Below are 27,245 nucleotides of genomic sequence, written 5' to 3'. Positions count from 1 at the left end.
ACCCGAGGCGCTCGTGTCGCATAAACGCTCGGCGTGTTCCTTACCGCGCCGCCTCGGCTCCCTGGGACATTGGCGGCGGGATGGGGAGGGATCGGGCGTTTATGGTGCTCGAAAAGCGGATTACGCCTCACCCCGGCCTTTTTTTGAGATGTACGTACATGTTCTCAGCTGACCGAGTCAGGGCTCCTGGGCACCGGGGCATTTTCTGCAGGGGAAGCGTCGTCTCCGAGGCCGTATTAATATTTCATGTCCTGACAGCGATATTTTGTGACTGACAGGGCCGGAAGAAGCCGGACGGTTCTTTTATTTACTGTAAGAAAATTAAGAAAAACAGCTCTAAAATGTGGAAAATAGAAGAAAGGAACATCACTCACCTCCTGCGGTACCCGTGGGAGCTCTCGGGCTCCTTCCTGGCTCCCAAACCATCACACAGTGCTCCGGGTCACCGAGATGCTTTTCTCCTGTGAAGAATTTAAAAGCCTCTTGAGATTTGGTGCACGAAAATAACCCACGGCTGCCGAGGGGCGGCTGCGGCAGCACAAAGCTGTCATTATTGCTGGTTTAGCGCAGACGCTCGGCCACGGCGGCCGACAGGCAGGATGCGAGCTGTGGGCCAACGCGTTTCCACGAAAAAATAGGGAGAAAAATGGGATTTGACCCCATCGCTGCTGCTAAATAACATTAAAAAGTGGGGCTTTTCCCCCTGAAGAAGTCAACTACCAGCTTCAGCCAGTGATCCAAAGGGAAGTCGTGCTTGACCAACCTCACTGACTTTGATGAGGACATAACAAGATGGATGGATGATGGCAGAGCGGTGGACGTGATCTCCCTTGACTTGAGTGAGGCACTGGACACAGTCTGCACAGCATCCTCACAGCTGAACTGAGGAGTGCGGTCTGGATGAGCGGGCAGTGAGGTGACTGCGAACTGGCTGAAGGGAAGAAGCCAGAGAGTCGTGGGCAATGGGCAGAGTCCAGTTGAGGCCTGGATCCAGTGCAGAGCCTCAGGGGGCAGTGCTGGGGCCGGGATTATTCAATATATTCATCAATGACTTGGACGAGGGAACAGAGTGACTGTCAGCAAGTTTGCTGGTGACACCAAGCTGGGAGGAGTGGTGACACTGGAAGCTGTGCTGCCATCCAGAGACCTGGACAGGCTGGAGAGCACTTGGTCCTTGTGGCCAGGAAGCCAATGGGACCTGGGGTGGGTTAGAAGGGGGTGGTCAGTAGGTCAGAGAGGTTCTCCTGCCCCTCTGCTCTGCCCTGGGGAGACCACACCTGGAATATTGTGTCCAGTTGTGGCCCCTCAGCTCCAGAAGGACAGGGAACTGCTGCAGAGAGTCCAGCGCAGCCACCAAGGTGCTGAAGGGAGTGGAGCATCTCCCGTGTGAGGAAAGGCTGAGGGAGCTGGGGCTCTGGAGCTGGAGAAGAGGAGACTGAGGGGGGACTCATTCCTGGGGATCAATATGGAAAGGGGCAGTGTCAGGAGGATGGAGCCAGGCTCTGCTGGGTGACACCCAGTGACAGGACAAGGGGCAATGGGTGCAAACTGGAACACAGGAGGTTCCACTGCAAGAGGAGAAGCAACTTGTTGGGGGTGAGGGTGGCAGAGCCTGGCCCAGGCTGCCCAGGGAGGTTGTGGAGTCTCCTTCTCTGCAGACATTCAAACCCGCCTGGACCCCTTCCTGTGGAACCTCAGCTGGGTGTTCCTGCTCCATGGGGGATTGCACTGGATGAGCTTTCCAGGGCCCTCCAACCCCTGACACTCCGGGATTCTGTGATAATTTGATATTTTGGGGCAGGAGAAACCATGAGCCCTGGGTCACCCCAGGGTGACAACTTGGGGGCCCCGCTGCACATGGGAGACACTCCGGGTGTCCTGGAAAAGCGAGAAGGTTTTTTTGTTCAGCAAACTGCCTTTCCTCCACGTCTTTAAGGGGGAAAGATTTTAATTTGTGCGTTTCGGAGAATAAATAAAGACGGAGTCGGGGGTTTCTCAGAGAGTTTTATTACAGTGAAAAAGGAACGATAACAAAACTTGTGGTTTATGATAAACAAACCATCTGGGCTCAGTCCGATTCACTGAATCGAGTACAAAGCACACGGGTTTTAACTCTCCTGCAAAAGAGGAAACAAGAGGGAGGTTAAAGCACCTTTACAGGCGAGGAAGCTGCTCATGCTCCATCCAAACTTCGCTTTTAAAGGCGAAAGACGCGGCGCTGGGTGAAGCAACACACTCCAGGTTGGAAAAATCGCTGCTTTTGCCTCCAGAACAGGCTCCTGGTTTCCATTCCTGCTCTCTGGTCACAAAATCAGGACGAAATTGGGTGGGTTCGGCTGCGCTATCTGCTGCGGAGCGGCTTGGCCAACACCGGCTCCATGAGGTGGTAAACGAGCAGCAGAAACAGGCAGCCGAGGAGAACCAGGCTCATCACGGCCAGGAGGACGAAGCGGCCGATGAAGAAGGTGTCCACGATCTGCAAGGAAAAAGAAACACGCACGTCACAGGCTGGAGGGAGCACACGACGCCCTGGAAATGAGGATTGTGCCAGATCGGCCCAGCAGGAACAGCTCTGGGGTTCTCCTGGATTTGTCCCCTTGCTTCCCATGACATGGGTGTGCGACAAATGCTGCAAGAAGAATCGCTTTCCCCTGCAAAACGCCGCTAACGTGGAGGAGAAGAGCAGCACTGGGACAAAAGCCCCGCAGCGGCTGCACAACTGCGCACATTCCTCCCTTTTAGAAGCAAAATGGGGGGGGGAATTTAAAAAAAATATACGGCAGCAAGGCAAGACACAACGAGGAGAAGGTCGGTTACAGAACGATCCTCTTGGCTCCCGAGACGACCCCGGCGCTCGGTTTTCTAAACCACATTAGCACACGCCCGGCCCCGGCGCTGCCGCAGAAGGAGCCTCTGGTGAGCGCCGCGCCGGCTCCTTCTGCACGCTTCCCTTTTTAATTAGCCAATTAGCAGAGTTTCGGCGCGGAAAGCCCAGGGCATGTATTATTGATAGGCAGGGCAGGGCCAGTCCGGCTGAAGAGCCGAAAAAAAAAGAATAAAATAAAATAAGCTTTAAATTTCTGTTGGCCTCCCAGGCGCCAACGCGCGGCTCTTCACCTCGCCCCCAACCTTGAGGTGCCACGCAGGGCAGGGAAAATAAGAAGTACAAGGATGTTTAGTAGGGATTTACACAGATCAAGGTCTAGCAGAGCAATAATTAATGTGCATTAATAACAGAACAGAGGAAAAGGCACCTAAACTGCCACAAAACTTTGTGGGTTCAAAGCTCAAAGAGCTCTGGGAAAGCTCGAGGTGGCAGCGATGGCGTGTGACCCGAAACTGGGGAGACCCCTGCACCTGGTAGCACAGAGCTGCCTGAAAATAGAGATGTTAGGCAACCGAGGAAAGAGCTGAAGAGGGGCTACTGGGCTTTAAAAGAGAAAACAGAGCTGGGGGAAAGTGAAACGCTGCAGAACTGGAGGAAGATGGCGGGAGTGGAGCCAGGACTGGCTGAGCGAGGGAGAAGCTGCTGGAGCTCAGAGGGATAAAGGCCCCACGGCGATCAATGGATGGAGCTCCAGGGGGTGGGAGAACGGGAGCTGAACCCCCTGGGTTCTGGATAATGGTGGGGAAATACGGGAAAGGTCCAACCCCAGGGACTCAGGGCAGCCATTGTGGGACATTCCGGAGGTAAAATTCCAACCTCGGGACCTCGAGGTGGCATTTGGGGCTCATCTCTGAGGTAAAGTCCCACATCTGGGTCACATCCCTGAGGGAAAGGTCCATCCCCAGGGTCTTGGGGAGGCATTCGGGGCTCAATCCTGAGGGAAAACCCCATCCCTGGGTCACACCCTGAGGTAAATGCCCATCCCTGGGGCCTCGGGGCAGCATTTGGGACCCTTCCCTGAGGCAAAGGGCCCAACCCCATGAACTTGTGGTGGCATTTGGGGCCAAATCCTGAGCCACATCCTGAGGTAAAGACCCATCCCCGGGGCCCTGGGGCAGCATTTGGGACCCATCCCTGAGGCAAAGGCACATCCCTGGGGACTCAGGGTAGCATCTGGGGCCATTCCTGAGGTAAAAGTCCATCCCCAGCGCCTCGGGGCGCCCATGGGGTCACAATGTAGCAGCTGCACAACTGCTGAGCTCTGGAGCTGCCAATGCGGCACTGACGGCTCTTTAGCACCTTCTGTACCTCCTGTCCCTGTGTCCCGTCTGGGGGATCCAGAGCAGCTCACGGCCATGGTTGGACCCGACCGGGCACACATGGGGTCCCAACAACCCCCCTGGACCCCTTCCTGTGGAACCTCAGCTGGGTGTTCCTGCTCCATGGGGGATTGCACTGGATGAGCTTCCCAGGGCCCTTCAACCCCTGACACTTATTCTGTGATTGTGTGACTGTTGGCTCCTGGCTTTTGGCATCTTGTTTGGTTTCAGTTCTGAATTAACGTTGTTTCAAGCTTATTATTTGTTTGGAGAAATTTTAGGGCGGCTCCACGAGAAGGACCTTCCCCCCAAAGCCTCTGGGCATCCAGGGGGCCAATCCCTGATGTAAATGCCCATCCCTGGGGCCTCGGGGCAGCATTTTGGGGCCCAACCCTGGGGCATCCGGGCACACACGGGACCCAAACCTGAGTTAATTGCCCATCCCTGGGGTCTCAGGGTGACATTTGGGGCCCAATCCTGATGGAAAGGGCCCAATCCTGATGGAAAGGGCCCAATCCTGAGTTAAATGCCCATCCCTGGGGCTCACGGTGACATTTGGGGCCCAGTCTCTGAGTTAAAGGGCCCAAACCTGAGTTAAATGCCCATCCCTGGGGACTCAGGGTGACATGTGGGGCCCAATCCTGAGTTAAATGTCCATCCCTGGGGGCTCAGGGTGACATTTGGGGCCCAATCCTGAGTTAAATGCCCACCCCCAGGACTCTGGGGCGGCATTTGGGGCTCATCCCCGAGTTAATGGGCCCATCGAAGGGCCCTTCCCCCCGGTCCCGTCCCGCCGCGCCCGGGCCTGCCTGGCCAGGCCGCCCCCGGCCTCACCTCCTCGGCAGCAGCCGCGGCCGGTCGCTCGTCCTCCCGGGGGAAGAGCAGCAGCGCGGCGCTGAGCGCGGCGGCTCCCAGCGCCACCGGCACCACGGCCAACCTGCGGGAGGGGAGCGGGGCGGGCTCAGCACCGGGCCCGGCCTCAGCCCTCCTTCCTCCCACCCCCGGTGCTCACCGGGCCCGGCCGGCAGCGCGGAGCAGCCCAAGGCAGAGCAGCAGCGCCAGACCCCAAAGCAGCTGCAGCGTCAGCACCCCCGGCCCCACTCCCAGCGCCGTGCCCGCCATGCTGCCCCCCTGCCCTGCCGCTTCCCCCTAGCAACCGCAACGCGCCGCGGCGGTACAGCCAATCAGCGCCGCGCGTCCCGCAACCAACGCTTTCTATTGGGTGGAGGAGTGGGTGGCGGGGGCGTGGCCTCGGGGTTTTCCCGCGCCGCGGGAAGCCGGGGCGCGCTATTGGGGTCACAGAGTGATTAGGGTGGGAGTCACAGAATCATTGTGGTTGGAAGGGACCCCTGGAGATCATCCATTCCAACCCACCTCCTGCAGCAGCTACACCGAGAGTAGATCGCACAGGAAGGTGTCCAGGCAGGTTTGAATGTCTCCAGAGAATTCAGACTCCACAACCTCTCTGTAGGAAACTCTTACCTTGCCAATAGAAGAGACCCAGGCAGGACCTCTCAGCAAAGCAGATTTTAATAATGATTTTGCAAGACCGGATGTTCTACCTAAAGGTCGGCACACATAATAGGACAAAAAGTCCCTGCTTATATCCCCCCAAAATCCCGTGCCCAGATTCCCTCCCCTGTTCTCCACTGGTTGGTGCTGCAGGGTTTATAGACCTGCCTCAGTTTACCTGTCTCATTCATCTAATTCTAACAACCCCCTCTCCTTATTGATTTATTTAAAATATGGATTCCTGGCTCTCCAGCTACCCTTCCCCCTAGCTTAACTTTTTAAACTTTTAAACGCAGCAATCAGTTTGCACTCCGGGATTAGTTCAAAGACACTTTGTTTGGCTCCTTACAAGCCTGTTCCAGGCTCTGGCACCCTCAAAGTAAAGAAGTTTCTCGTTATTTTGAAATGGAACCTCCTGTGCTTCAGTCTGTGCCAGTTGTCCATCATCCTATTGTTGGGCACCACTGAAAGGAGTCTGGTCCATCCCCTTCACACCCACCCCGGAGATGTTTATAAAGATTGATCAGATCCCTCTCAGCTTCTCCAGGATGAACAGCCCCAGCTCTCCCAGTCTCTCCTCATAAGATGCTCCAGGCCCCTCACCATCTTCGTAGCCCCCGCTGGGCTCTCTCCAGTAACTCCTTGTCCTCCTTAAACTGGGGAGCCCAGAACTGGATGCAGAATCCAGATGCGGCCTCACCAGGGCATGGTGGTCCTGGTCCTGGTCCTCAGGGAGCTCACAGCACCCTCCTCCAGTCACTGTCCCTCCCTCAAAATATTTGGGGCCCAAATCAGGTGGGTTTGGTTAATATAAGCACGGCTGTACTCTGCAGGGTTTTGCATTGCTGTGGAGCAGCCACGCTGGGGCTCGAGGGCCTCCGAGCCAAGCCCAGGAGTTTTGTCCATGCACTGAGTATCTTTTAATACCAGGACAAGAGGAATTTCCATTTTAAAGGCACTTTGTGCCCGTATTTAGGTTGTATTACTTCCCCATCAGCCTCTGCTGAGTGCGGTCCGATGGGTGATTTTATGCTGGTCCTAACAGCTTGTCTACCACTTCATCTGAAAAAACAAAACCATTCCTACACTCAGTTTTACCTCCCAGCGACCTGCAGCCCGATGATGCCTTGCACGAAACGTCACACAACGCCTGCTTCCTTTCTGTCACCACTTTTAATGGGAGGAATAAACCTGTGATTAATTAAGCCGTGCGCCGCATCCACCTGCCCTCTCCTGCGCCGGAGACGAAGCCGCCGCCGTGACACCAAGTGGCTGGGCCAGCAGAGCACGAACCGTCCCCGACACCGTTCTTGGCACCGCGAAGGAGCCGCCTGCCAACGTGTTCACAGCGTACGTTTGATTGCAAACTCCTTCCTGCGCCGTCTCGTGCCGTTAATCCCACCGCAGAGTGTTTTTCCTCTCTGCAGACGTCCGTCTTTGCCATCGTTTTCCCAACACAAGGGGTTTATTTGGACACAAATAATTCAGATGGTTGCAATTTGAAGGGTGTTGCGTGGCCACAGGCTTTCCCAAAAAGAACACAAAGAAGTCGCGGCGTTTCTGGGATAAAATGGGCTCGGTAGAGAGATGCAATTAGCACCGAGGCTAATTAAACACTTGGCTCAGGGGGATGGAGAGGTCACCTCATTTCAAAGGCTGCAAGGATCAGATGGATCAAAGCATTTTTGTAAGACACCGCAGGAGGATCAGCCCCCCAAAATGGGGCAGGTTTGGGTCAAAACAACCTTTTCTTGCATTAGAAACCACAGATCCACCATTCTGAGCTCATCCCAGTGGCCAAAATGACCAACATGGTCTAATATCAAATATTAAATGATCATATTCTTGGTGATGGGGTTGGAAGTGCCGGGGGAGTTGATTTAAAACTCTTTGCACAGTCGTAAACTCAGTCTTACGGCTGGAGCTCCTGGCCGCTCCCATGTTAGGATTAAAAAGAAACAGGCGGCGTCGCAAGCGCGAAAATATTCCGCTCCCCATTTAAAGAGCGGCGAATTGCTAAATATTTTTATTAGCAGCAAATTTGCAGCTTGCTGGAACTAATTTCACGGCCGGTAGATATGGAGCTTAAGCTGGGGATGGCGTTAAATTACTCCATTGTAACGAGGTTTCAGCCTCGCGTTGGGGATGGCGCTGGGGGGGGGACCTGGCTGGGGACCCCCTTTTGGGGTGACTTCTCCTGGTTTTAGGGATGGCCAAAACTCGTGGTGTTGGTGCGAATCCATCGTTTCCCCTCCAAGGTGCAAGAGGAACCGCCAAGCGCCTTCGTTTGCATCAATTTGCTTACGGAACCAGCGCACGGGTGGGGTGGTTGCTGGGATATTTCAGTGATTATATAGGATATTCAAGGTTTAGTTGATTTTAAAATTGATTTTAATGGATGTAATTGACTTTTTTATCTAGGATATCCCAGTTTTAATTGATTGAAGAGGTGGGTAGAAGCAGGCAGGGCTGGATACCTGAGAGCCACTTGTGCTCCGTGCCTGTTATTCCCATTTCTTCTTTGTCGGATGAAGTTTTGATGCCTCAGAGATGGTTTTCCAGTCCAAATCCCTCCTGCTGAACTGGGAACCACCCAGTTTAACCCACTGGGAGAACCCATCCCATTGGGGTTTGCCCGGATACAAACCGGGACAGCTGCAGGGACGGGATCGGAGGACGTGGAGCCCGGGAAAGCAAAGCCAAGGCGTCGAAAGGATCCGATTACCCTCTATAAATACCTCTGTGCGGGTAAACAAGAGCTATTTAAATCCCCCCGTCCGCTTTCTGTGCTGGAAATAGGGTTAAATAGTTCCCCCCGACTTCTTGGAGGACGCGGAGGTTTGGGAAGCGCTATGTTGCCCTTTTCTGAAGAGAAATCCATAAGAAAAGAAAGTTAGACGCAGAAAGGATTCATCTCCTATTTTGTTTTTCCATCCATCCACAAATAAATAATGAGGTTGGAGTTGAGGAGAAACACCTGAGCGGGAGGTCATGAGGTCCCCATGGTGAAGTCCCCATGGTGAAGTCCCCAAGCGGTGGGTTGATCTCCACCCTTGGGTTGTCCACACGTGGTAGGACGTGGCCATGTGCTGACCAAGCACCTTGGTGGCTGGATACACCAGATCATCCTTTTTCCCAGCGACCGGTTGCGATCGCTCTCGCAGGAGCACAATTCGGATTATCGGACGGGAAACGAGGGTGTGGGACCTCAAACAACGTTCAAAAAGATCATAAAACGGGACGTGATGGCACTTTGAAAATGATAAAAGAAAATATCTCAGCCCAGCGAGAGGAAACGCCTCTAAAAGTTTTAATTCAGTCCAGCGAATGTGTAGATCCCTACAAATAATAAAACCTTTGGATACTTGGCTCTCCAAAGGGATTTCCCTAAAGAACCTACACAAAAAGGTCCTATCGTCGTCTACTGGGGATCTTCAAATGTCGTCAAACCCACACACGGTGGCGTTTCCCGCGGGGTCAAAACTCCCAGGTGAGGTCGCGACAAAATCTGATCCGGCCAAGGAGAGGAATGTCAGGGAATCCACGGACCCACCGTAGTCCCCCACAGTGGGTCCGTGGATTCCCTGACGGAGGAACCACCGGAAAGGCTGAAATTGGGTTGGTGCCACTGGTGCAAGTAATGGGGTGGAGGCGAAGCTCAAGGACAGAGCGAAAGGAGTGGTGGGAAATGGGAATGAAAAGGGTGAGAAGAGACAAAGAGGCAAGAACAGGGCCTGGGAGATGCGGAAAATTATCATTTGCTTTTATAGCGGGATTCCCAAAGGTGCTGGCCCCATGGTGGGAACTCCAAGAAACTTGGATGTTTCTCCAAGAAATGCGATTTCTCATCAATCTTCTGAAAAGAGCATCAATTTGAGACCTTCTGGTGTGAACGCGTCTGGAAACCTCTCGTGTCGACCTCTTCCCCCTTCCAACCCCAGAGTTTTTTGGCAGGTCGTCACTAATGAAGCCCCCGGCACTTCACGTTAAGTGGCTCCTCATCATTAGTTGTTTTGGTATCCGTAGCAGCATTAATCACCGGCCGCTCATTAGACCTTAATGTGCCTGTAATACGTTCGTCTGTGGCGATTCCATCGCAACCGCGCGGTCCATCACGGCTCTTTATTGGAAGGGATCGGTTGACGGGCACTGATCATCCACGGTGGGACATTGTGTGGCTGTGAGCATCCAATATCTCCCAAAATGACCCAAATTTGTATGGTGTGAGTGCGGCCATCAACAATTTATGTTTTTTTGGCAACTGAGCCTGTTTGCAGTTTTAATTTTGGTTTTGTTCTCCGCTTCTCTCAACACCTTTGCTCTCACCCTTTTCCATTTGCCATCTGTTGATGTTTCCCCTGGCTCCCCCAGTGACAGGTTGGAAATGATGTGGCTTCTGTTGTTCTTCCTCCAAAAACCATGGTGCTGCCCTTAAGATGTTGTGGAGCATGTGGAACGTGGCTTTTTTAGCCCCAAATTCAACTTCGGATTTTTGCACAACTGGGAAAATTTCTTGGAGAAACATCAAAGTTTTCTCTTCTCACCCTTTTCATTCCCATTTCCCACCACTCCTTTCGCTCTGTCCTTGAGCTTCGCCTCCACCCCATCACTTGCACCAGTGGCACCGATCCAGTTTCAGCCTCTCTGGTGGTTCCTCTCCTTGGCCGGACCAGATTTTGTCGCGACCTCACCTGGGAGTTTTGACCCCGCAGGAAACGCCACCGTGTGTGGGTTTGACGACATTTGAAGATCCCCAGTAGACGACGATAGGACCTTTTTTTGTAGGTTCTTTAGGGAAATCCCTTTGGAGAGCCAAGTATCCAAAGGTTTTATTATTTGTAGGGATCTACACATTCGCTGGACTGAATTAAAACTTTTAGAGGCGTTTCCTCTCGCTGGGCTGAGATATTTTCTTTTATCATTTTCAAAGTGCCATCACGTCCCGTTTTATGATCTTTTTGAACGTTGTTTGAGGTCCCACACCCTCGTTTCCCGTCCGATAATCCGAATTGTGTTCCTGCGAGAGCGACCGCAACCGGTCGCTGGGAAAAAGGATGATCTGGTGTATCCAGCCACCAAGGTGCTTGGTCAGCACATGGCCACGTCCTACCACGTGTGGACAACCCAAGGGTGGAGATCAACCCACCGCTTGGGGACTTCACCATTGGGACTTCACCATGGGGATGCCGTGACCTCCCCGCTCAGATGTTTCTCCTGTGTGGACAACCCAAGGATGGAGATCAACCCACCGCTCGGGGACTTCACCGTTGGGACTTCACCATGGGGACTTCACCATGGGGACTTCATGACCTCCCGGCTCAGGTGTTTCTCCTCAACTCCAACCTCATTATTTATTTGTGGATGGATGGAAAAACAAAATAGGAGATGAATCCTTTCTGCTGCGTCGTGGCTCGGTGGTCCTTCCAAAACCACCTTCTCCAAGGGCATCATTTTATTTCAGGTTTTGGCTTCGGACCTGGGGAACTTTGCATCCCAAAGGATGTGAAAACTGATTCCTGAAGGATGAATTAGACTTATTTTGCTCTTTTTATTGCCTGTGGGGTTGTTTTGTGGCTCTTTGGTTTCCTCAGGTCCCTGAGATAACTCCAGGAGCCAATTGTATGAATGCTATTTGAGATCCTTTTGGGTCACCTGTGGAAAAAGAAGCAACATGAAAAGGCGGCGAATCAAACGCTTTGAGAGCTGTAAAAAAGCACAATTCAATCCCCGCAAACTTTTCGAGATGTAATTTCAGGCGAGATCAAAGATGCCACCAATCCACGGAAGGAAAAGTGCTCAAAATTCAGCGTTTCTAGTCCAGCCGTCTCCACGCTTCGGGGACCGGGGATTGAATTTAGTGCTAAATAAAACAAATAAGTGGGTGTTGAAATCTGCATACTTGTCAGCGAATTAGCAGAGCTCCCTCGTTATGATGGCTGCTTCTCAATTTGCATCGTTAAGGAGTTGTGACCATCTCTCCGCCGACATCCCCCTCTTTTTACAAGGTGTTTTAGGATTATTTCCATTTCTTTTATTCCCCCATCTCAACCGGGCACCAAAAACAGACTCTGAAGCTCTTTAAGTCACTTTAAACATCAAATCCTCTTTTGAAATACAACTTTTTGCCCCTGGAAACGCCGGTGAAAGGCTCAGTTGATGCGATGCCTGTGGAAACTTCGCGTAGAACCATTATTACGTCTCGAAATTAAGCATTTTAAAAGAAGAAGGTGGCAAAAACTCATCAAAATTCATCTCATCTGTTGTTTATTCCGTGTTTTTCCTCTGGAAGGACCCAAAAATATCATCATTAACAGGGGAGAAATCCCGTGTTATCGGGTGTTTTCCCACTCGATCCCAGTTCAACAACAGGGAAAAACCCTTTTATAGTTGGCTTTAGCTTCTTTATTATCAATCCTGCACAAGAAATCAACTTAAATCACCTCCGGGGTTATTGACCCATCCCGGCATCGATCGTTTATTCTTAATGCATCCTGGATTAGCAAAAAAGCCTTGAATTATATCATTCCGTCGATTCACCTATCAATAGTTGTCAAATCTGTGCGGCGTTACTTGCGTTAATTTGAGTGTCTGAGACGACTTTAATCGCCCAACAATCGCGCTGTGGCCTCGGTGCCGTAAATCGCTTTGGGTCCACTCCTCTTATTCCCAGGAAAATTGCGTGCGGAGGTAAAACTAAATCTATTTAAGCAGAGGAGTTGACCTGGGGGGATTTGAAGCCCCATAAACGGGAAGAAATGAGATTTAGTAGAGATATAAATAGTTCCAATTTGCCTGAGCTGGGACAGTTTGGAGCAGCATCCGATTAAGTCCTAAATTCTATTGAAAAATCCCTGTTTAGCATCTTTCAACTCCCGAGCAGGTCGGACGGAGCGAACCTGCAATTTTACGTGGCGCTTAAGCCAGGCTTAGCCGCAAAGCTCAGCCTTAAGAGCCCAGCCTAAAACCCCGTCTTGTTTCTAACATCTCTCCTTTAATAATTTACTCGCCTTGGCCTTTGTGTGTTTCCAGCGCATCCCGGCGCAGTTTTCTCCGAGCGATCCGACACGAGCAACAACGCGATCTCGAAAAGAGGGTTGAATTATTTATGGAGGAGCAGCCGAACGCCGCAGACTGAACCGCTCCATTTGCCGTCGTTTGTTTTCTCCCATTATGTAAAATATGTAAATATTCCCGGTTATCCGTGGCGCCGCGCTCGCCAAACGTGCGATATCTTAGCAAACTCGCTCCGAGCGCTTGGCGCTTTAGTGAAGGATCCGGCCCCACGATCTGGTGGTCCTGGATGTGGAAGAGGAGCCAGTTCAGCCTGGAAATTAGGTTTTTAACGAGGGATGATAATTAACCCCTGGAAAACCCTCAGCGGGAAGAAGCGGCTTTGACATTTGTGGAGGAAAAATCCACGTCCGAGCGCTTTTCCTGGAGGAAAAAATGTTCCCAAAACAGCAGAGGAGTTGGTTTGACCGTCCGGAGGGGAATGAGGTGACTTGAGGTGCTCAGGGATGAATTTGGGCTGCTCGAGGGGTGAACTTGGGATGCTTGAGCATTGGAAATGGGGAGTCCGAGGAATGAACTTGGGATGTTCGAGGGGTGAACTTGGGGATGCTCAAGCGAACTTGGGGTGCCCAGGGGTGAACTTGGGATGCTTGAGGGATGAACTTGAGATACTCAAAGAAAGAACTTGGGGTACTTGAGGAGTGAACTTGAAATACTCAAAAATGGGGTGTCTGAGAAATGGATTTTGGATATTTGAGGGATGAACTTGGGATGTTCAAAGAGCAGCCTCGGGGTGCTCGAGGGATGAACTTGGGATCCTTGAGGGATGAACTTGGGATGCTTGAGGAGCAAACATGGGATACTTGAGGAGCAAACATGGGATGTTCAAGTAAAGAACTGAGGATACTCAAGGGGTGAACTTGGGATACTCAAGGAATGAACTTGGGATGCTCAAGGATGAACTTGGGATGCTTGAGGCGCAAACACGGGATGCTTTAGGAATTAACTTGGGATGCTCAAGGATTGAACTTGGGATACTTGAGGAGTGAACTTGGGATGCCTGAGGAGCAAACATGGGATACTCAAGGAATGAACCGGGGATACTCAAGGAATGAACTTGAGTTGCTCGAGGAGCAATCTTGGGATGCTCAAAGTGTGAATTTGGGATGCTCAAGGAATGAACTTGGGATGCTCAAGGATGAACTTGGGATGCTCAAGGTGCAAACATGGGATGCTTGAGGAATTAACTTGGGATACTCGAGGGATGAACTTGGGGCGCTCAAGGATTGAACTTGAGATACTCAAGGAGTGAACGTGGGATGCCTGAGGAGCAGACGTGGGACGCTCGAGAGCTGAAAATGGGATGCTCAGGAAATGAACTTGAGGTGTTTGAGGAGTGAACTTGAGATACTCAAGGAATGAATTTGGGATGCTCGAGGGGTGAACTTGGCATACTCAAGGAGGGAACATAGGATGCTTGAGGAATTAACTTGGGATGCTCAAGGATTGAACTTGGGATGTTTGAGGAATGAACTTGGGATGCTCAAGGAGAGAACGTGGGATGCTCAGGGAATGAGGGATGGTTGAGTGAACTTGGGATGCTCAAGGTGCAAACATGGGTTGCTTGTGGAATTGAGATACTCGAGGGATGAACTTGGGATGCTCAAGGAGCGAACATGGGATGCTCAGGGAGTAAATTTGGGATGCCTGAGGAACGAGGGATGCTTGAGCGAACTGGGGATGCTCAAGGAATGAACTTGGGTATTCGAGGGGTGAATTTGGGATGCTCAGGGAATGACCTTTGGATGCTCGAGGGGTGAACTTGGGGTTCTCGCTGCAGAAGAACCAGAGTCAGGAGAACCCTCGGACGTGGAGCACTCGGGTGGTTTTGGCCATGACCCGAAATATTTTTTATGGGGTGGATTTTTGGAGCGGAGCGGGAAGGAGGGTTTTAAATTAAAAAGGGGGCTTTGCAAACGGCCACTGGCCCAGTGACCCCAGTGTTCCCAGTGCTCCCAGTGCCCCCAGTGCTCCCAGTACCCCCAGTGCTCCCAGTGCCTGCACTTCCCCCAGAGCTCCCAGTGCTGCCAGAGCTCCCAGTGCCCCTAGCGCCCCCAGTGCCCCCAGTGCTCCCAGTGGTCCCAGTTCCCCCGGCGCCCCCAGTGCACCCAGTGCCCCCAGTTCTCCCAGAGCTCCCAGTGCCCCCAGTGCCTGCACTTCCCCCAGTGCTCCCAGTGTCCCCAGTGTTCCCTGTGTTCCCCGTGCCCCCAGTGTTCCCAGTGCCCCCAGTGCTCCCAGTGCACCCAGTGCTCCCAGTGTTCCCAGTGCCTCCAGTGCCTGCACTTCCCCAGGGCTCCCAGTGCTCCCAGCAACCCCAGAGCTCTCAGTTCCCCCAGTGCCTCCAGTGCTCCCAGTGCCCCCAGTTCCACCAGTGCCCTCAGTGCCCCCATCTCCCCCACTGTTCCCAGTGCTCCCAGTGCAGGAAGTGCCTGGGTGGGATTTTTGGGGTGCCCTAAATTTAAGGGGGGGAGTCTGTGGGTGTAGTGTGGAGGGATTGAAGGTCACTGGGTTGGCTCTGAATGTGACTTGCGGGGGGGAACATGTGTTGGGGTGGTAAATGTTTGGGGGGGACTGAGTGGTGCCCTGGGGGGGACCCAGGTGCTGAGTGGCCCCATTTGGGGGTGTCTAGGGGCGTGCAAATAGGGATGGAAGTAAATGTTTGGAGGCAAATGGTGTTTTGGGGGGCAAATGTGATTCGGGGGCACATTTTGGAGGGGGCAAATATTAAGGAGGGGTCTGAGTGGTGACCCGGAGAACACCCAAGTGCTGATGGGGCCCATTTTGGGGGTACCCGGGGGGGGTCTCAGAACCATTTGGAGGGTTCAGGACCGCACGGGGGGTGCGCGCGTAGCGCCGGCCAGCAGGGGGCGCTGCGCTGAGGCGGCGAGGGGGCGTGTCCGGGGGGCGTGTCCGTGGCGGGAAGGGGCGTGTAATAGCGGCGGGAGGGGCGAGTCCTGGAGGCGGGGGCGTGTCCCGGCGGCGGAGGCGTGGCCTAGCGGCGGGAGGGGCGTGGCCTAGCGACGGGGGCGTGTGTCGGCGGCGGGGCGGGGCGGGGCGTGTCGGCGGCGGCGCGGCGGGGCCGGGCGGGCGGGCGGCGAAGCGGCGGCCGCGCTGTCAGGCCGGTGTCGGTGTGATGAAGATTGGCGGGCAGGTAGGGCTGTCACTCACCGGCGGGGCCGCCGCGCGGGGGCGGGCGGAGCCGCGCCGAGCGCCGCGGACAAAGCGGCCGGGCCGGCGGGGCACGTGTGGCGGTGGCGGGGACACCCCCCCCATCCCTCCCCTCTCCCGTCTCCATCCTCTTCGGTGCGGGAAGTAACTTGCGGTTCCCCGCCCGGTGCGGGAGCGCGGGCCGCGGTTGCAGCGTGTGTGTGTGTCCGGTGTCCGGTTTCCCCCCCGCTCCGTTCTCCGCCCCCCCGCTCCGGGCTGCCCTCCAAGCGGCTGCGGTTCCCGCGGTGACCCTCCCGGCCGGGGGCGGCGATCCCGGGGGGTTGCGGCGATCCCGGGGTTCGCACCCCCCCTCCCGGTTACAACGTCCCCGGACCGACTGCACGCCCCCCCCGGTTGCACCCCCCGCTTTGCCGCTTGCAATGAACCCCCGGGGGATTCCAGCACCCCCGGACTTGCTGCAGTTCCCCCCGGGCAGTTGCAACCCCCCCAATCCTTTGCAACGCCCCCCCCAAAAGGGTTGCAACCCCCCCCGGCCGGTCGCAACACCCTCTGCAGCCCCCGAGCAGTTGCAAAACCCCCCCAGGGGTTTGCAGCCCCCCCCGGAGTTGCAAAGCCCCCAACCGGTTGCAATTCTTAACCCCCCAGCCCCTTCCAAACCCCAAGGAGTTGCAACCCCCCCGGCCAGTTACAGTTCAGCCCCCCCCGCCCAGGACTTTGCAGCCCCCCCCCATTCAATTGTAATTCCCTCCGCTGGGGGGTTTACAGCCCCCCCCAACCGCTTGCAAAGCCCCCCAGGAGTTACAACCCCCCCACATGGATTTGCAGCTCCCCCCGTTGCACCCCCCCCAACCTCTTGCAATTCGCCCCCCCGGGCTGGTTTGGATCAGCCCATTTTGCAGCCGCACATTTGCCTCCCCCGTGCAAAACGGGGGCACCTTCTGCACCCCCCACACCCCCCTTCACCTCAGGGTGCCCCCCCAGCACCCACTTTCGGGGACACACACACACACAGAGCTCAACAATACCCCCCCTTCCCCCATTCCCTAGTGCCCCCACTTTTTTTGGTGCACCCCATTTCCTTGGGACCCTCCCCCCCCCCCAGCACATCCAAACCCTAAATAAACCCCTTTTTGCAGCTTCGCAGTGACGGGGGGGGCTTGTAAAGTAATGTTGAATGGCAATAATTTGTATAGAATGGATATAGAATTGATATAGAATTAATTTAGAAATAATTTAGAATTTATTTAGAATGTATTTAGAATTATTTTAGAATTTATATTGAATTTATACAGGATTTATACTGAATTTATATTGAATTTATACTGAATTTCCGCGGGATTTTGTGCGGCGTCGCGCGACTCGGGGAAGTTTGGTTGGCTCTGCATCCCCCCCTGCCCCCGTCCCCCGTCCCCCGTCCCATCTCCGCTCGGCCTCTTTTGTTCCCCATTTTCCTCCCTTCCCAGGATTTGTTGTTTTTATCGCTCTCCGGGAAACTCAAAACCCACCAGGAAATTTTCCAGCTCCCAGATCAGACGATGGGGCCGGGGTGGGGGACACACACACAACCCCCCCGATGATTTCTGGCGGGGTGGTGGGGCAGCTGTTTGTTGGGAGCGACTCAAAGAGGCGAAACCCTTTAATTGGGCTTTTAATTTCATTTATTTCACCTTGATTTCAATCGGCGGGAAATTTGGGGGGGAGGGGGGGGACACGACGGGAATGGCGCCTCCGAAAAGTGCTGACTCGGCACACTCGGCGTCATTAAATCGTGGGAAAAGTGGTATTTATTTTCAGCATGATGCAGGATTTGGGTGAATTAATTGAGATTTGGGTGAATTAATTGAGATTGGGATGATTTGCGTTAAAAAGTACGAGAACTTGGGGGGATTGGAGCCGTACGATGCGACTGGGACTCCCCCAGATTTATTGGTGTTTCCCCCTCCTTGCTATTTCATTTAATTCCCCTTAATTCCTTCATTAGGGGCACGAGTTAATTGCCGGAGGTTAATTACGGCAGAGGTTAATTGGCGATGTTGGGCTGTGCTCGTTGTCAACCCGAAATGGAAGTTTTTAAGTTAATTTGTGGCCTTTTCCCGCCAAAAAAGGGCCTTGAGGTGGTCACGTGACCCCCAGAATTTTCAATTCAATCTATAGAATTTGAGAAATGTCCCGGTTTTGATAAATGGGACATTAAATGTCCCCGATGTCATGGGACGGGGGGAAATAGAGGGGAAAAGTGACGTTTAGCGTCCCCACGGGATCGTGGGGATGGAGAGGAAGAGGAAATTCCCTTTTTTTTGAGGAAATTTCCCTTTCTTTTTTTAGGAATTTTCCTTTTTTTTAGGAAATGTCCCCTTTTTTGAAGAAATTTCTTTTTTTGAGGAAATTTCCTTGTTTTGAAGAAATTTCCTTGTTTTGAGGAAATTTCCTTTTTTATCAAGGAAATTTCATTTTCTGAGGTAATTTCCTTCTTTTGAGGAGGTTTTCTTTTTATTAAGGAAGTTTCCTCTTTTTTTGAGGAAATTCCATTTTTTGAAATTGGAATTCCTCAAAAAAGAGGAAATTTCTTAAAAAAAGGAAATTTCCTCAAAAAAGGGAAATTTCCTCTTTTATTGAAGAAATGACCTTTTTTAAAAGGAAATAACTTTTTTTTGTAAGGAAACAATATTTTTTATCAAGGAAAACACCTTTTTCCTTTAAGGAAATCTCATTTTTTAAGGAAATTCCTTTTTTAAACACAAATTTTTTTTAACGGAAATATCCCTTTTTATTATGGAAATTTCCCATTTTGAAAGGAAATCACCTATTTATTTAAGGAAACCACCTTTTTTAATTAGGAAATCACATTTTTTAAGGAAATCACCCTGTGTAAAGGAAATTCCTTTTATAAAGGAAATTCCTTTTTAAAAGGAAATTCCTTTTTTTAGGGAAATTTCCTTTTTTTTAAGGAATTTCTCTTATTTTTAAAGGAAATTGCCAATTTTAAAGGAAATCACCTTTTTTTAAAGGAAAAATGCCGAAGTTGGGCCGAGCGGGTTTGACCCACGCCTGAAGCTCCAATATCTCCGTTCCCAATGGGTTTTCGCTGCCACCACCGGGGGCTTCACCAAATCACCGAAGGAATGAAATGGTTCCCGGTGTCGTTAATCAGCTCCTTACGGTGCCGCCTCGAAACGACCCCCGGCACGGGGTTAGGGCTGGGTTTGCTTTGCCCTTGGTGTGTCCAGAGGGGAACGGCAAACCCCCTTCAGGCCCCGCATGGGTGGCACTTGGTGTCTGGTGAATATTTGGGAGCTCCTGGGGCGCTGGTTGGTATTAATTTGATTATTTAATTAAAGAGGAAAAGGGCTGGTTGTGGTTGGCGGGACGCAGCGGATCCCCGGGGCTACGGGGAGGAGGAGATTTCATTTTCAATTTAATTTTCAATTTATTTTTCAGTTTAATTTTCACCTGAATTATCAAATTTAATTTTAAAATTTAATTTGAAAATTTATTTTAAATTAATTTTATTTTTTATTTTGTTTTACTTTTTATTATGATTATTTCTCTAATCTTAGTTGATTTTTAAATTCCCGTGGAATTGTGGCATCACGAAATCGTTCTGGTTGGTAAAGACCTTTAAGCCCTTTAAGCCCATCGACCCCATCTCCGCTCCAACCCGCATCCCCAGGCGCTGTGTCATGGCCCTTCTTATTTGCCTGTTTTCCACCCCTTTTTCTCCTTTTCCACTTTTTTTTAGTCCCTTTTCCTTCTCCTCCTCTTCCTCCTCCTCTTCCTCCTCCTCTTCCTCCTCCTCTTCCTCCTCCTCTTCCTCCTCCTCTTCTTCCTCCTCTTCTTCCCCCTTTCCTTTCCCCCTTTCCTTTCCCCCTTTCCTTTTTCCCCTTTCCTTTTCCCCCTTTCCTTTTCCTCCTCCTTTTCCTCTTTCCCTTTTTCCTTTTCCCTTTTTTCCTTTCCCCTTCCTTTTCCCCCCATTTTCCCCTTCCCCCTTTTATTGACTGACTTCCTTCCTTCCTTCCTTCCTTCCTTCCTTCCTTCCTTCCTTCCTTCCTTCCTTCCTTCCTTCCTTCCTTCCTTCCTCCCTCCCTCCCTCCCTCCCTCCCTCCCTCCCTCCCTCCCCCATTTCCTCTTTCCCCATGGTTTTCCAGCCCTTTTCCACTGCACTGAATTAGGTCCCTGAGCCGACCCCTCCGCCTCTTCCGTTCCGTTGGCCGCTGAACCCCCTCCTGTCAAACAGCGACCAGTGGTCAGCGCGGGGGCGGCGAGCGGGACCCATAGAGAGAGAACGGGGTTCAAACCCCGCACATCTGCATTCTGAGCACATTCGCTGTGCTCGAGGAGCTAAACAAGGAGAGATTTGTAGTAGTTCTTAATAATAATAACAATAATAATAATAACAACAACAACAACAACAACAATAATAATAAAATTATAATAGAATATATAATATAATATAACATATAATAAATATAATACAATATAATGTAATGTAATATAATATAATATAATATAATATAATATAATATAATATAATATAATATAATATAATATAATATAATATAATATAATATAATATAACATAACATAACATAACATAACATAACATAACATAATAATATATAATATAATAATATATTATTATAATTTTTATTTGATGATGATGATTATTATTATAATTATTATTATATTTTATTTATGGATTTATTTTATTTTTAAAAATTTATATAATTATTATCTCAATCCAACTTTTAATGATATTTGTGCCATTTTGGGGATGCTGGTGCAATTTTAGGGATTCTGGTCCAATTTTTAGGGATACTGGTGCAGTTTTAATGATATCTGTGCAAATTTTAGAGATTCTAGTGCAAAGTTTAGGGATTCTGGTGCAATTTTAGGGATGCTGGTGCAGTTTTTAGGGAATCTGGTGCAATGTTAGGGATACTGGTGCTGTTTACTGATGCAATTTTAGGGATACTGGTCCAATTCTTAGCGATACTGGTGCAGTTTTAATGACGTTTGTGCAATTTTAGGGATTCTGGTGCAAATTTTAGGGATATTTGTGCAATTTTAGGGACGCTGGTGCAATTTTTTGGGATCCTGGTGCCATATTAAGGGAATCTGGTGCAATTTTAGGGATGCTGGTACCATTTACTGGTCCAATTTTTAGGGATACTGGTGCAGTTTTAATGATCTTTGTGCAATTTTAGGGATTCTGGTGCAACTTTTAGGGATATCTGTGCAATTTGGGGGATGCTGGTGCAGTTCTGTTGCTATTTGTGCCATTTTGGGAATGCAGGCGGAATTTTGTGGGATACTCGGCCGATTTTTGCGCTGCTGCTGCGATTTTATGGATCCTGCTCCACCTTTTGGGGACACTAAATCATTCCCCATTCCCCAAACCGCCTCAAAAACCAGAATTTTGGGGGTTTTTCCCCCATTTTTCCCCTTTTCGTGTTCCCAAAACCCCGAACATCCAAAGGACCCGCTGAGAATATTTACGCTAAAGCCCCCTAATAAACCCCGCTTTGCAAAGCCCCCTTAATAAACTCCGTTTTGCAAAGTACCTAATAAACCCCGCCTTGCAAAGCCCCCCTAATAAGCCCCACTTTGCAGAACCCCCTAATAAACCCCGCTTTGCAAAGCCCCCCTAATAAGCCCCACTTTGCAGAACCCCCTAATAAACCCCTCTTTGCAAAGCCCACTTAGCACGCTCGTCTTAGCAAACCCGCTTGTCAAAACCCCCCCTTAGCAAAGCCCTCTCAGTAAGAGCCCCTACGCAAGACTCCCTTAGCAAACCCTGCTTAGCCAGATCCCTTTAGCAAGACCCTGCTCAGCGAAACCACCCTTAGCAAACACCCCCTTAGCAACCACCCCCAGCAAAACCCCCTTAATAAACCCCTTTAATAAACCCCACTTTGCAAAGCCCCCGTAGCAAACCCCCCTTAATAAGACCCCTTTCCAAACCCTGCTTAGTAAGACCCCCTTAGCAAAACCCCCTTAACAAAGCCCGCTTAGGAAGACCACGCTTTGCAAAACCCCCTTAGCAAACCTCGCATAGCAAGACCCTGCTTAGAAAACCCCCCTTAGGATGACCCACTTAGCAAACCCCCTTAGCAAACCCTGCTTAGCAAAACCCCCCTTAGCGGCCTCTCAGCAAAACCCCCTTAATAAACCCTGCTTTGCAAACCCCCTTAGCAAACCTTGCTTAACAAACCCCCCTTGATAAGACCCTCCTAGCAAACCCCTCTTAGCAAAACCTCCTTAGCAAACCCTGCTTTGCAAAGCCCCCTTAGCAGCCTCCCAGCAAAACCCCCTTAGCAAGACCCTACTTGGCAAACCCCCCTTAATAAGACCCGCTTTCAAACCCTGCTTAGCAAGACCCCCTTAGCAAAATCCCCTTAATAAACCCCCTTAACAAATCCCCCTTAGGAAGACTCCGCTTTGCAAAACCTCCTTAGCAAACCTCACTTAGCAAGACCCTGCTCAGAAAGACCCCCGTAGGATGACCCACTTAGCAAACCCCTCTTAATAAGCCCCCTTTAGCAAACCCCCTTAGCAAACCCTGCTTAGCAAAACCCCCCTTAGCAGCCCCTCAGCAAAACCCTCTTAATAAACCCCGCTTTGCAAAGCCCCCTTAGCAAGACCCCACTTAGCAAACCCTGCTTAGCAAACCCCCCTTAATAAGACCCCCTTCCAAACCCTGCTTAGCAAGACCCCCTTAGCAAAACCCGCTTAATAAGACCCGCTTCACAAATGCCCCTTAGGAAGACCCCGCTTTGCAAAACCCTCTTAGCAAGACCCTGCTTAGAAATCCCCCCTTAGGAAGACCCCCATATCAAAACCCCCTTAATAAGCCCCCCTTAGCCAACCCCCCTTAGCAAAACCCTGCTTAGCAAGACTCCCCCAGCAAAACCCCCTTAATAAACCCCTTTAACACCCCCCTTAATAAGCCCCCTTAGCAAACCCCCTCGAACTCTTTTCCCGACCGGGGGACACCCCGACCCGGGATCCCCAGACCCCAGCAGCCAAAATTCAGCCCCTTTGTTTCCTGTTCCCCGCTTGGACTCCACTCAGGGCCGCTCAACAAGCCCCTCTTTGTGTTAATTTAATTAATCGCCGGGGATGAGCCGAGCTGCGCCGGCTCCAAATACCTGCTCGGGTTTGGGGGGGGATACACGTTGGTAATTGAACCAATATTTACTATTTAAAGTTCATATTTCAATAAGTCGGGGGAGCAGCCGCCTGCTTATTTTCGGGCCCCGCGTCACATGAAACCCAGAGAAATTGTTGGTGAAACGAGATCTCGGCTTAAAATAGCCCTGAAAATCACAACACGACCCACGGCCGGGACGGCCCATCCGGGTTCAGTTCTCCTTTACTCCTCGGTTTGCTTGTCGGGGGACACAAACGGGTTGTTCCCCCATCCCGGGTGGGTTTTCCATCTGGATAATGTGAATTTTTGGGGGAAAAACCACAGAATTTGGGATATTTGGGCCCGGTTGTTGCTTTTCCACTGTGCTGGAGCATCCAACCCGGGATGATCCATCATCCCCAGTTTATAATAATTATCCCCCCTTGGCATTTTTAGGGTGAAAAATTAAGATTTTCCTACAGGAAAAAGACAATATTTGATGTATTAACAAAACTCAGTGTTTTTAACTGTTTTATTGGTTGTGTTGGCCGGGCCCAGAGAGTGCTGGGGAACGGGGCTGCATCCAGCTCACCAGTCACCAGTGCTGTCCCCAGGGTCACTGTTGGGTCCAGTCCTGTTTAACATCCTGATTGATGATTTAGATGAGGGCATTGAGACCATCAGCAGCAAATTTGGTGACGACACCAAGTTGGGAGGGAGCGTGGAGCTCCTGGAAGGCAGGAGGGCTCTGCAGAGGGCTCTGGATAGACTGGAAAAATGGGCCGATTCCAATGGGATGAAGTTCACCAAGGCCAAGTGCCGGGTCCTGCCCTTTGGCCACAACAACCCCTGCAGCGCTCCAGGTTGGCACAGAGTGGCTGGAGAGCAGTCAGGCAGAAAGGGACCTGGGGGGACTGATGGACAGGAAGCTCAACATGAGCCAGCAGTGTGCCCAGGTGGCCAAGAAGGCCAATGGTGTCCTGTCCTGTACCCAAACCAGCGTGGTCAGCAGGACAAGGGCAGTGATCCTGCCCCTGTGCTCTGCACTGGGGAGGCCACACCTGGAGTGTTGTGTTCAGTTCTGGGCCCCTCAGGTCAGGAAAGAGATTGAAGTGCTGGAGCGGGTCCAGAGAAGAGCAACGAGACTGGGGAAGGGACTTGAGCACAAGAGCTATGGGGAGAGGCTGAGGGAGCTGGGCTTGTTCAGTCTGGAGCAGAGGAGGCTTAGAGCTGAGCTCAGCACTCTCTAGAACGACCTGAAGGGCAGTTCTAGCCAGGGGGGATTGGGCTCTTCTCCCAGGCACTCAGCAACAGGACAAGGGGGCAGGGGCTTCAACTCTGCCAGGGGAAATTGAGGCTGGAGATTCGAAAGCAATTCTGTGCAGAGAGAGTGGTCAGCATTGGAATGGCTGCCCAGGGAGGTGCTGGACTCACCGGCCCTGGAGGGTTTTAAACTGGGATTGGCCATGGCACTTAGTGCCACGATCTGGTAATGGACTGGAGTTGGACCAAGGGTTGGACTGGATGAGCTCTGAGGGCTTTCCAACCCAGTCCATGCTGTGATTCTGTAATTAAAATTTGCTGGGATGAAGTTGAGATGCTGAAAATCGGGAATCCCCGCGCAATGCGGTTGGGGTTCAAGTGGGATTTTGCTCCTCGGTGCACTGGGGGAATGGTTGGGATTTGCTTTTTCAAGTGGGTAAAAGGAAGGAAAAGAGCGGGAAAGAAAAGAAATTTGGTTAAAAAGAAAACAATTAAAAAGGAAAATTTGAAAAAAAAATGAAAAGGAAATGGGGAAAAAAAAGCAAAACAAAAAGTGCAAAATGACAAAATAGAAATTTAAAGACCCGAAGAAAAGAAAAATTGAGAAGAAAATGGAAATAAATAATAATAATAAAAATCTCCCCCCCAGAAGGTGTTTTGGTGCCGCAGAGCGAACCCCTGGCTCTTCCATTATTCTATTAGCGTTCCAAGCCGGTATTAAGTGGACAAGATTCCTTCCCACGCACCATTAATTTTGGTTTATTGCTGCCCTGATGGTCATTACCCTTTTTTTCCCTTTAATTTCCCCTCCAGCGCATTCCCCCATTAACTTTGTACAATTAGCGCGAGCGGAGCCGTTAAGGGGCTGCGGGGGGGAGGATTTTGGGGTCCTGGAACCTCCTGGTCCCCCAACGAGGATGTGACTCGTGGGATTTTGGGGTGAAGCGCCCAAAACATCCACAGGCCAGCGACGGGAGTCACCCCGGAGCCTCTTTCTGCGTCACCCAGATTGGCAAAGGTGCTTGTAGGGCACCCAAATTAGGAAGAGATCTTGATGGGGCACCCAAATGAATGACCCCAATGGGGCACCCAAATTAACAAAGACCCTTGTAGGGCACCCAAATTAGGAAGAGATCTTGATGGGGCACCCATATTGGCAAGATTGTTGCAGAGCACCTGAATTAATGACCCCAGTAGGGCACTCAAATTAACAAAGACTCCGGTAGGGCACCCAAATAAAAGACCCCAGTAGGGCACCCAAATTAGCAAAGACCCTTGTAGGGCACCCAAATGAAAGACCCCAGTGGGACACCCAAATTGGCAAAGACTGTGTGATGGCACCCAAATCAGCAACGATGCTCAACAGGGCACCCAAATTAGCAAAGACCCTTGTAGGGCACCCAAATGAGTGACCTCAGTAGGGCACCCAAATTAACAAAGACCCTTGTAGGGCACCCAAATAAAAGACCCAAATGGGGCACCCAAATTAGCAAAGACTGTGGGATGGCACCCAAATCAGCAATGATGCTCATGGGGCACCCAAATTAGCAAAGACCCTTGTAGGGCACCCAAATAAAAGACCCCATTAGGGCACCCAAATTAACAAAGACTCTTGTAGGGCACCCAAATTGGGAAAAGATGCTGATGGGGCATCCAAATTAACAAAGACCCTTGTAGGGCACCCAAACAAAAGACCCCAGTGGGGCACCCAAAATAGCGAAGACTCTGGGATGGCACCCAAATCAGCAACGATGCTCAATAGGGCACCCAAATTAGCAAAGGTCCTTGTAGGGCACCCAAATTAGCCAAGACCCTTGTAGGGCACCCAGATTAGGAAAGACCATGAGATGGTACCCAAATGATCAATGATGCTGATAGGGCACCCAAATTAGCAACGGTCCTTGCAGGGCACCCAAATCAGCAGAGACTGTGGGATGGCACCCAAATCAGCAATGAAAGACCATGAGATGGTACCCAAATGATCAACGATGCTCACAGGGCACCCAAATTAGCAATGGCCCCTTGCAGGGCTCCCTAATTAACACAGACCCTCTCAGGGCACCCTAATTAGCAAAGAGACTTGCAGGGCACCCAAACAAAAGACCCCAGCGGGGCACCCAAATTAATGACCTCAAAAGGGCACCCAAATTAGCAATGGTCCTTGTAGGACACCCAATTAATGACCTCAACAGGGTATATGTTTTATAGGCATATATAAAAATCAATATATAATTAAATACATATATTAATATAAATTAATATATAATATCAATAATAGTTTAGTCATAATATTGTTAATAATATTATTATTAATAAAATATATTAATAATGAATGGAATAGGGGAATATATTGTAGAATATTATATTCTTTTATATATATGGAATATTATACAATATTTTACTATATTATATTACCCATATATGGATATATATTTTATATATATAATATTTGGAATATATTGATGGAATGTATTGAGGAATATCATATGTTGGGGACTATTACATAATAGTATATGTAGTTCCCAATATATATTGAAGGATGTTACAGAAGATTGTCTATTTTATCTTCATATAATATTAATATTTATTATTAATATACTATTAATACTGGGGGGGATGCAGTGGGGGCTGCGCATCTCCGGGCTGTTTCTTGGCAACCTCATCTTCACACCGCACCTCCAAAAACCCCAAATCTCCCCATATTTTGCGTGGTGACCCGAAATTCTTGGGTCTTGGGAACCCATGGAGGGGGAAAAAGGCATCATTGGGGGGGAAATCAGTATCTTAGGGCTGCTAAAACGAAACGAAGGCCGTTATGGTTATGACGCTGCCATTACGGTTATGACGCTGCCGCGCTCCCAGGTGTCATTAGGGACCCGAGTGAACATTCCCACAG

General features: G+C 50.7%; 2 protein-coding genes across 5 annotated transcripts in view; one reads left to right on the top strand and one right to left on the bottom strand.

The window, feature by feature from the left end:
- Positions 1-1,991: 1,991 nt before the first annotated feature.
- On the bottom strand, positions 1,992-5,342 carry TMEM218 (transmembrane protein 218). The gene is made up of 3 exons (XM_065855738.2): positions 5,219-5,342; positions 5,041-5,143; positions 1,992-2,476 (listed from the first exon to the last, which is right to left on the bottom strand). The coding sequence occupies exons 1-3, from the start codon at positions 5,326-5,328 to the stop codon at positions 2,342-2,344; spliced, it is 348 nt and encodes a 115-aa protein (XP_065711810.1). The 5' UTR covers positions 5,329-5,342; the 3' UTR covers positions 1,992-2,341.
- Positions 5,343-15,835: 10,493 nt separating this feature from the next.
- Positions 15,836-27,245, top strand: part of PKNOX2 (PBX/knotted 1 homeobox 2) — an 87,454-nt gene continuing 76,044 nt past the window's right edge. For 2 of the 4 annotated variants that reach the window (XM_065855843.2, XM_071798748.1), the window contains exon 1: positions 15,836-15,940. The gene's annotated coding sequence lies outside the window, so the exon portion shown is untranslated. The remainder of the gene's footprint in view (positions 15,941-27,245) is intronic. The other 2 variants (XM_071798750.1, XM_071798749.1) reach the window with 2 other exon arrangements.

Source organism: Patagioenas fasciata, chromosome 24 (genome assembly GCF_037038585.1).
Source record: "Patagioenas fasciata isolate bPatFas1 chromosome 24, bPatFas1.hap1, whole genome shotgun sequence".
Taxonomy (NCBI): Eukaryota; Metazoa; Chordata; class Aves; order Columbiformes; family Columbidae; genus Patagioenas; species Patagioenas fasciata.
This window is presented reverse-complemented; position numbering and strand designations above follow the sequence as displayed.

Coding starts and splice junctions, on each gene's coding strand:
- TMEM218 (XM_065855738.2), bottom strand. CDS start 5,328: ATGGCGGGCACGGCGCTGGGAGTGGGGCCGGGGGTGCTGACGCTGCAG. Junction 5,144..5,218: donor CGCGCTGCCGGCCGGGCCCG/GTGAGCACCGGG, acceptor CCCCTCCCGCAG/GTTGGCCGTGGTGCCGGTGG. Junction 2,477..5,040: donor CCGCGGCTGCTGCCGAGGAG/GTGAGGCCGGGG, acceptor TTTTCCTTGCAG/ATCGTGGACACCTTCTTCAT.